Below are 9,983 nucleotides of genomic sequence, written 5' to 3' on the forward strand. Positions count from 1 at the left end.
AAAAGTTGACTGCAGGTCTGAAGACAAGGGAAAAACCAATGTCTCAGCTGGGACATTGTAGGGGAGTCAGAGCTCTGGGTTTGAGTCTCAACTTAAATGGAGCAGCTAAGTGAGTCTCTGAGCCTTACTGTTTGTGAAATTGGGATAAGAACATTCAGCACAGGTGGGTATGAGGAAGATTCATTGAGATAACACACATGAAAAAGACTTTGTACACTCCCACAATCTGTACACACACCAATTATGGTTCTATTGAGCTCTCTGGCCCACCCCTCGCCATCCCTAGTCTCAAATTCCAGTTTAGCAGCACGGTGTCAGGGTGAGGGGGGGCACAGGCAGCTAGAGCAGATTGCGGGGAGCTGCAGCTTGGCCCTTTATCATGGCCGTCGAAATTGCTGCCAGGAGGCTAAGTGGAGCAGAGGAGTGGAGAGAGGGGCACCGGCTCATCTGCGGTTGCTATGGCGCCCCATCCTGGATTTGCCCATCTCTCCTAATGGAGCAAAGGGCAGAGGGAGGGAGGGAGGGAGACAGAACTGCTGGTCCCTTGTCTCCCCTCCCTTCTGTGTCTCTCTGGAGCAGATGTACGGTGGGGAGTAGGGGGAGGGAGCCTGGATATTGTATAAGAGTGGGAGGGAAGAGTGGTGTGCCAGGATTAAGAGGGTTTGCAGCGAGGGGCCACACTGAGAGGGGAGGGAGCAGAGCCCTCATGCTGACGTCCAGAAGCCAGATGATGATGTTGGAAGAAAAAAAAAAAAAAAAACCCCGGAGCAAGACAGCGTAAGCATGAGAGAGAGGAAGAGAGGAAACGAGGAGGATTCGAGGATTCGAGGTGTGGAAGCACTGCAGCCACCAAATCCCACAGGCAGCCTGGACCCCAGGGCCCTGCAGGCTGCCCTGAGGATGGACACCAGGGCAGTGGCCATGCCTTCTCCGGCGGCAGGGCTGCTAGGCTGCTGTTTCCTCTTTGGCTGGGCTCTGGGGGTTCCAAGGACCCTCCGCTCTCTGCCCGCACTGTCCTCCAAAGTCAAGCCAGGGTCTGTACCCATTTGGGTGCCCCCAGAGGGGGCTGAGGCAGCCCTGGCTTTTCTCTACTCCGGAGATGCTCAACACCTGTCTGGGGCTAACTGCAGTGAGCGCTATGAAGCCCCCGGGGCAGGAGCCAGACCAGGGCTCCCCCCAGTCCTGTGGAGAGCAGCAGGTGCTGTGACCCAGGCCGCCAATTTCCTCAACATGCTGCTGCAAGCCAACGACATCCGGGAGTCCAGTGTGGAGGAGGACGTGGAATGGTACCAGGCACTAGTCCGCAGTGTGGCCGAGGGGGACCCAAGGGCATACCGGGCTTTGCTGACTTTTAACCCTCCACCGGGGGCCAGCCACCTGCAGCTGGCCCTGCAGGCCACCCGGGTTGGGGAGGAGACCATCCTTCAGGACTTGTCCGGGAACAGGGTGCAGGAGGAGAGCTCAACTGGAGCCCTGCACCCCACTGACCTGCAAAAGCGGGTGCTGACCAATGACCTAGGGAGCCTTGGCAGCCCCAAGTGGCCACAGGGGGATGGATATGTCGGGGACGTGCAGCACGTGAGACTGTCTCCTCCCTTCCTGGAATGCCAGGAGGGTCGACTGCGTCCTGGCTGGCTTATCACACTCTCAGCCACCTTCTATGGACTCAAGCCAGACCTCAGTCCGGAGGTCAGGTAAGTGGGTTTGTGCAGGATTTGATGCTATTGTGGATCTGTGGAGGTGGCGGGGGAGGGGGGGGGTCCTAGCTGTGCATAGGCTATTTGGTATGCACATGTGCGTCTGGAGGACACAGATGTGTGTATTTGCATTCAGCTGTGTATATTTGCAGTTGACTCTAGGACTCTATGTGTTAACATATACAGGTGTGTGTATGATCGATCCATTTACATATAGGTATACACACATGTGTGTATGTACTGATGGGGGGCACAGCTGGGCATAGGTCCTGGTTCCCAGATCTGAGTAATGGGTACAATGCAGGAGAGGGTTTGGCAGGGATAGCCGTTACAATCTGTGTACCGGCTTCTCGGAGGAGTCAGGTGTCCCAGGAGTGAAATCCGCTACTCTCTAGCAATCTAGAACTGGAAAAGGAGGCTTCTGCAAGTGAAGGAAAACACCTGGGGGGAGGCTTGGAACCATGGCCCTTTCTGCCCAGAAGTTGTCCAGGTCCCAGTATCACTCCCATGGCTGTATTCTTACATCAAGTCCTGACCCAGGAGCCTGTGATGCTCCTCAAATAATTGACCTCCTCCCTCAACCGGAGTAAAGAGCTGAGTGGGAGCCATGATGGGAAGGAGGGAGCAGGTGGATACTATACCGCTAGGCATTCAACAATCAACGTTGTTTTCCCAGCTCTGTGTCCCCATTCATTGTCCCCAGCAGAGTTCCTCTCCTGGCCACAGGCAGCCTGGCTTTTTGCCAGCTCTCTCCCCAATGGGCTCAGAGCCAGGGTTGAGAGCCCTCAGGCCAGGCAGCTCTTGAATCTGGGCCCCTCTATTCCATATCTCCTTCATTAAGATCAATTCAGACCTGGTTTGGGCAGAGTGGGGCATTGTTAATATCTGTGCTTTGTGTGCCTGTTTGAGTATAAGTGTGTATACACGCAGTGGGGAAGTATGAAAATCCCTTTCAGACAGATCATCAGAACTGCAGCTCCCATATGTCTTGCCCACTCCCTTTACCCATTGATAGAAATCAGGAAATGCTAGGATGTTGAAAAGCTGAGGGATGGGGGGTGGGGCAAGGGAAAAATCTAGGGGGAGGAGGATTGTTGCTGCAGAGACAGTGAGGGTTAATAGCATTGGAGAAGTGGCATGCTTGTGTGCCCTCTCTCCTGGCACACTACAGCCACTGTGCTAAAGTGCGTAAAGCTTGCATTGCACCATGATCTGAGACCCAAGGATACATGTCCACCTTGGCACCCTTCACTATACCCCTAACTGCCAATTCACTGCCCTAGGGGGCAGGTGCAGATGGACGTAGACCTTCAGAGCGTGGACATCAATCAGTGTGCCAGTGGCCCAGGCTGGTACTCTAACACACACCTGTGTGATCTCAACAGCACCCAGGTAAGGATACGGAGAGTGGGGTACGGGTTTCCTACCTCCCTTCCCCTTTCCCATCATGCCATCAGGAGCAGCTGACGAAGGCACATCAGCCTCTCAGGGCTTCAGGGAAGTCCCTATTGGTGAGACAGATAGAAATGAGATACCAGGCTATTTAAAAGTGAGGACACTTACAGCCTAGCCCCATCCCCAATCTGAGACAGCCACCTTCATTCCTTTGCAATCTCAATGTGCCTCCCTGTCTGCTCTCCCTTCTGGTACTGGGTGCTTCAGGATCCCTTCCCAGGACCACTTCCTGAGCCTCTATTAATCAACCCCTTTCCTTCTCCTGAACCACATTCTCCATGTCAACAGAGCTCTGGGCTCCTTCTAACCCACAAAGGATGCTTTATTGGGTGTTTGTTGAAATAAGTGGAATTGGGATGTAGGAGGAATGTAGGAAAAAGTTGAGATGTAGGAGGAGACTAACCAGAGAAGGAGCTTGAAGAGCTCGGGAACTGGTAAAGGTGATGGAACCTGGACCAGGTGCTGGCAAAATCAAAGCCGTGGATGCAGGAGAATCTGGATAATGGAAAGCAATGGTTGGTAATCCTGCAAACCCACTACTGGGAAACTGGGAGGCCAGTGAACTAATCCGCTCCACAGTAACACTGACTGCATGCTTGTTCCTGAGCTGAACCAAAGCCAAGGCGAGCCCAGCAGCCTGCTGGGAAGTGGAGCGGGTCTGGGCATCTGCTGCTCTTCAGGGGACATGTGTCTGAAGCTATACATCCAGGGATGCATAAAGGCTCCCATTGTCCAATGCACTTTTAAACCCAGCCACATTCATGTCTCTGGGTATGCATTTGTCTGATGGTGCAGACTGTGGCAGAAACAGAGCATTTTCTAGCAATCTGAGCAGAGGGGAAAGTTGGGCCACGATTTCATAAGCACCCTTTAGGTGAAATCAGGGCTGGATATGGAATCTTCCTTCCTTTGCCCCATTGCTATCTGTTCCTGGCCACTCCCTACAGTAGATCTGACCTCATCCATGTGCTTATCTTCGCTGCCTGGCTCTGAGGTCTGCTCTGTCTCCTGCTGGGCAAACATCAGTGGGTGGAGTTGGAATAAAGAGCTGGCCTTGGCACCCCACCAGCCTGGCATTAGCCTGGCATTAGGGCTGGGGAGAGCAGTCCTACACCAAAGGCAGATGGCCCTAATAGAGGAAGCTGCTCCCCCGTGGGTGCCTTTTCAACTCACCTGTGTGCCAAAGAGGGAGGCTGATGTTGACCCTTTGAAGCAGGATGTAGGCACACAGGTGTGGTTGATCTCAGAGTTCTCTCTGCTTCCACCGCCCCAGCACCTTGCTCTAGCAACAGCTGGGGATTGGGAAATGGGACCTATGAGGCTCCTGTCACAGCTAGTCTGGATAAAAGGCTGATCCATCTCCAAACTCTGTGTTTGGAGGTCTCTTTGATAAGAGAGACAATGGTGGGGTCAGGGTAGGGTCTGCAGGGAGGGATGGCTTCCCCAGGACTGGGGCTCCCCAGTGTAGACCCAGGGGCTGTGGATAGGAGGGTAGATGACCCTCCTACTCTTCCCCGGCGGGAAAGCCCCATATAAATACCTATGGTGTTTGTTGGCCCCACAGTGCGTCCCCCGGGAGAGTCGGGGCTTTGTCCTTGGCCACTACCTGTGCCGCTGCCGACCTGGCTTCTACGGGGCAAGCAACTCCTTGGGTATGTAACAGTGGTGAGGGACAGGCAGGTGTTTTACAGGCTGGGCTGATTGGAGGTGGGTATCTGCGGAAGAAAGGCAGGTTGGGGTGAGATACTGGGAGAAAAACTTGTGGGGCCAGGGCAGAATGTCGAGAGAAGCAGGAGACACAGGCAGGGTCCAATTTGGGGGTGTCTATGCCTTCTGAGAATGAGCCTAAAACATGGCAATTTGATGCAAGCTGACCTCATGGTGAGTCCTAGCCTGGTATCACCTCTTCTTCTGCCTTTCCCTGCAAGTACTCACTTCCTCATTCCTTCCCCCAGGGGCCACAGACCCTAAGAGGGCAGGATAAGAACTGTGCCAACCATGAGGAGAGAAGGCTGGGGTCTCAGGATGCCCCAGCCACGCCCTTCTCCCTGTACCCATCTTGTTCATTATAGGCTCAGAGGAGGGTGCTGCCCAGCCTCCTGGGCAATTTGGGTCCCCTCAAGGCAGCCCCGGGAGGCTGCTGCGCTGCCAACCATGTGCCGAGGGCTGTGCCAGCTGCCTGGATGCCACGCCGTGCCTGGTGGAGGAAGCCCCCAGGCTGAGGGCAGCGGTGCTGGCCTGTCAGACGTGCTGCATGCTGGTTGTCTTCCTGAGCATGCTGGTCTCCTATCGCTGCCGCCAGAGCAAGGCAAGCAAGGCCCCACAGCTCTCTTCTCTGCACATGTCCTACCCATCGTGAATCTCTAGCATCAGGGGGAGACCAAAGACTACCTAAGGCTAGAACTTGAAAAATGCAAGTTTGAGCCTTAATCTAACTCACTCTCTGACATTAAGCAAGTGACCTCACCACCATAGACCTGTTTCCTCACCTGTGCAATGAAGTCACTGGACTTGATTCAAAGCACTGTGTAGGCACTAGGGGAAGTGATCTGGTCCCTTATGGAGCTCCCAGTTGAGTGGAAGAAGCAATGACAGCACAGTAAGACAGGGGCCAGGATGGAGGTGCCAGTTGCTGTGGCAGGTCAGAAAAGGGACCCAGTCATCCCGCCTGAGATGGTGTGGGATGTCTTTCTGGAGAACATGACACTTGAGCCAAGTTTGGTCAATTGACAGAGAAGGGAGTTTCTAGGCAAGGGAGCTGTCTGACCCAAAGCTTGGGGGAAAGCCTGAGATCCCTTCTAGCTCCAGCAGCCTCCAATTCCAGCCCAGGTCTGCAGCAAGGCCCAGGGTGAGATTGGGAGGGGCATGGGGCTGCAGGGGCTATGTGAAACCTTGGCCTCAGCTAGGCTTAGTGCCAGTGGAGCTAAGAGCCTGTGGATGAAGAAGGCACAGCTGAAGTTATAGGGGGTAGCTTTAGCTCAGGGCCACAGAGTGACCCCTCAAACAGACCTGAGACCCTCCTGCACCATCCTCCAGGCTCTATCCTCTCGCTATCCTGCTTATGTGCATCTTTCTTTCCTGGGTTCACAGAGGATCCGAGCATCTGGAGTGGTACTGCTGGAAGCCATCCTTTTCGGATCCCTGCTGCTCTACTTCCCTGTGAGTTTGTGGCTAGAGCCTGACCCCACCTCCTGGGATCCCCCCAGTCCCAACCTGGCACCCTCCACACCCCAGAATCTGTCCTCTGTATCCTGTGGGGGGATTCAGAGACCTCAAAATCTCCCTGCTCGTACCTACAGGTGACAGGCTGGCCTAGTGAGGCTTAAAAGAGCTCTATGACCTGTTGTGTAACTTAGGACAAGTTATCTAACCTCTCTGATAAGAAAGCTGCTCCTCTGCAGAATGGAGGTGATGATGTCTCTGTGGGGAGGCTGTTAGAAGGATCAGCAAGGTGCTTAGCGTAGGCCTGGCACCCAGTGCAAGTGCAATGGACAGCAATTGTTTTTACCCCCTCCCCACCAGGTCTTCATCCTGTACTTCAAGCCCAGTGTCTTTCGCTGCATCGCCCTCCGCTGGGTCCGGCTGCTGGGCTTTGCCATTGTCTACGGCACCATTATACTCAAGCTTTATAGGTAGGGTCTGGGTAGGGCCTTGTTCTCATGCGGCTCCCTCCAGGCCACCCCAACTCATTTATGGGATGGAGTTCTTCACCGCCAGACCCCCTACCCAATCTGCTCCTCTGGGCCCCCAAGGCCTGCTCCCGTCACTGTAGCCCTCCCCACCATGTAACTTTTTTGGGGGGGCGGTAAGAGGAGGCAGTGACCCATGGAAGGGATGGGAGAACAGGGATGTGTGGAGGGGAGGGAAGCAATGGCCAGAGGCGTCCCCTCTCCCTGCGTCTACCAGCCACACCCTGACCCTTGTAGAGTGCTCCAGCTCTTTCTGTCTCGAACGGCCCAGCGGGGCCCCCACCTGAGCAGCGGGCGGCTGCTGCGGCGTCTGGGGCTGCTCCTGCTGCTGGTGCTGGGCTTCCTGGCTGTGTGGACGGCAGGGGTCCTGGAGCCAGGCATTCAGCACACGCCACTGGTAACACGGGGCCACACACACACGGGACGCCACTTCTACCTCTGCCACCACGACCGCTGGGACTACATCATGGTGGTGGGTGAGTTACTCCCACAGAGTCCAGCCTCACTCTGGTCCCCCGCCCTGTACCTCCAAGGGTTCTTCCTCCTGTACCTGGACCAGGCTCCCCGCAGAACCCCCTACAGAGAAAGGGGTGGCATGGCTGCTGAGGTGGTACCTGGCTCTGTCCCTCCCTCCCTTCCCTACAGCTGAGATGCTGCTCCTGTGCTGGGGCAGCTTCCTCTGCTACGCCACCCGGGCTGTCCCCTCAGCCTTCCACGAGCCACGATACATGGGCATCGCCCTGCACAACGAGCTGCTGCTTTCTGCCACCTTCCACGCAGCCAGGTGAGGACAAGCCCTCCTACCCACCACGCCTTCCACCCTAACACCATTCCTCACCTCTCCCAGGGGAGGGTACCCCCATCCCAAAATCCTGCTGGCAACACCCGCTACACCGCAGCAAGGTGAGGAAAGTCCCTCACCTAGAGTTCTCTCCCTACCCTACAGACATCCTTCCTGTACCCTATGTCTCGCCCAACACCCTAAGTGCTCTCCCATTCCATCCCCTACCGCTCTCCTCCCTACACGGGCTCCATTCTCCCTGCCTCCTTCCCCTCATACCTCAGCCGTCCCAGCAGCAGACCTGCTGTGCGTGTCCACAAGGATCTGGCCCTGTGGTGAAGGTAGAACCAATCCACGGGGCGGTTCATAACAGTGCTATAAGCAGCCAGAGAAGGCAAGCTGGAGGAGTCTGGGAAGGCTTCTTGGAAGTGGGGATTAACATGAGCCCTGAGGTGGGAGGGCAGGAAGAAGGAAGAGTGCCTTCCTCACTCCACTGAGCACCTGCAGGAGGTCAGGGCTGGGGTTGGGGGGAGAGCCACTGGGACAGGTGAGAGGGAAGAGGCCGCTCCCACCCGCAGCTAACCATCACCCCACCACCACCACCTCACCCCCAGGTTTGTGCTGGTTCCCTCCTTGCACCCGGACTGGACGCTCCTCCTCTTCTTCTTTCACACTCACAGCACAGTCACCGCCACGCTGGCTCTGATCTTCATCCCTAAGGTGAGGTCTTCTCTGGCCTCGAAGTGAGGTGACCCCGGCCCCTTGGCCAGGGGCACTGTGGACCTGCTGTGTCCACAGTGCCCTGTCCAGGTCAGGGCGAGAATGACACCTGGGCCCAGAGGGATTTGGAGCCCACTTAGGAGTTGGCTCGGAGAAGGCAATGGCACCCCACTCCAGCACTCTTGCCTGGAAAATCCTATGGACGGAGGAGCCTGGTAGGTTGCAGTCCATGGGGTCGCAAAGAGTTGGATACAACTGAGCGACTTCACTTTCACTTTTCATTTTCATGTATTGGAAAAGGAAATGGCAACCCACTCCAGTGTTCTTGCCTGGAGAGTCCCAGGGACGGGGGAGCCTGGTGGGCTGTTGTCTATGGGGTTGCACAGAGTCGGACACGACAGAAGTGACTTAGCAGCAGCAGCAGTAGCAGCAGTAGGAGTTGGCTAAGGGCTTCCCTGGTGGCTCAGATGGTAAAGAATCCCCCTGCAATGTGGGAACCCAGATTTGATCTCTGGGTGGGGAAGATCCCCCTGGAGAAGGGAATGGCAATCCTCTTCAGTATTCTTGCCCGGAGGATCCCATGGACAGAGGAGCCTAGCAGGCTACAGTCCTTGGGGTTGCAAAGAATTGGACAAGACTGAAGCGACTTAGCACGCATATAGGAGTTGGGGAAGGACGCTCTGTCTCCAATCCCTGGGCAAGGGTAATAAGAGCTAGAGCTGAAGGGGGTCCTTGTAACACAATTGGAAGGTTGGCAGACTCTGAAAATAAACTCGGAAGCAGTTACAGAAGATAGGTGAGGGGGCTGAAGGACATGGCTAGGAATTGTGGGCACAGGGCATTAGAGACCCCTGGTCTCTAAGTTAGAGAAAATCAGGAAGGATGAGATGGAAAAATACTCTTTTGACCTCCAGAATCCCAAATCAGAAGGGGTTGAGGATTTATGGAGTAAATACATATGCCACAGGGTAGGGAGCCAACATGAGTCTTTTTCCTGATCATGCCCACCCTGGCCAGTTCCGGAAGCCGGGGGCTCCTCCCCGAGAGGAGATCTTGGATGAGGTGTACGAAGACGAGCTGGACCTGCAGCGCTCAGGCTCCTACCTCAACAGCAGCATCACTTCAGCCTGGAGCGAGCGCAGCCTGGACCCTGGAGACATTCGGGTAGGTGCTGCCCTCCTGACCTCCTCTTGATGGTACTTAGGGACTGGACATGAAGCAGTGATGCCCTGCCACTCGGGCTGTGTGCCACTGAAGGTCCCCTGTCCTCCCCCTAGCCTTGCATCCCTTTCTTCTCCACCATTGCCCCAAGCTGCTTCTCCTGCTTCTACACAAAGGAGACCACACATGTGAAAAGATCCCCCCAAATACCGAAACTCACATTCCTGACCCACTTGGCAAGGGAGGCAGAACCATGAGTGGAGCTCAAATCACCTGTGTCCTCCACTCAACAGGGCCACCATGAGTGGCAGACTGAAAAGCCCCTCAGCCCCCAGCACACCCAGCAGTTAGTGCTCCTAGGGCCATCAGGGTTGGGTAATTCAGCCACTGGCTACCAAGGATTTCCATACCAGGATCCTCTTTCCTTGGACTCAGCAGTGTTAGAGAAAGGAAGTGCTTCCTGAGTCTTACATCAGGAGA

At 55.4% G+C, this 9,983-nt stretch overlaps 1 protein-coding gene across 1 annotated transcript in view; it reads left to right on the forward strand.

Annotated features, from left to right (window-relative positions):
• Nucleotides 1-9,983, forward strand: part of GPR179 (G protein-coupled receptor 179) — a 20,555-nt gene continuing 10,572 nt past the window's right edge. Inside the window, exons 1-10 of the mRNA XM_086357997.1 lie at nt 1-1,694; nt 2,981-3,089; nt 4,717-4,804; nt 5,225-5,460; nt 6,243-6,311; nt 6,675-6,784; nt 7,079-7,317; nt 7,487-7,625; nt 8,237-8,342; nt 9,360-9,506. Coding sequence (XP_086214123.1) covers nt 784-1,694; nt 2,981-3,089; nt 4,717-4,804; nt 5,225-5,460; nt 6,243-6,311; nt 6,675-6,784; nt 7,079-7,317; nt 7,487-7,625; nt 8,237-8,342; nt 9,360-9,506 — 2,154 coding nt within the window. The 5' untranslated portion in view covers nt 1-783. The remainder of the gene's footprint in view (nt 1,695-2,980; nt 3,090-4,716; nt 4,805-5,224; nt 5,461-6,242; nt 6,312-6,674; nt 6,785-7,078; nt 7,318-7,486; nt 7,626-8,236; nt 8,343-9,359; nt 9,507-9,983) is intronic.

This window comes from Bos grunniens, chromosome 19, assembly GCF_055505025.1.
Source record: "Bos grunniens cultivar Pamir isolate PY7600 chromosome 19, Bosgru_T2T1.0, whole genome shotgun sequence".
Lineage (NCBI taxonomy): Eukaryota > Metazoa > Chordata > Mammalia > Artiodactyla > Bovidae > Bos > Bos grunniens.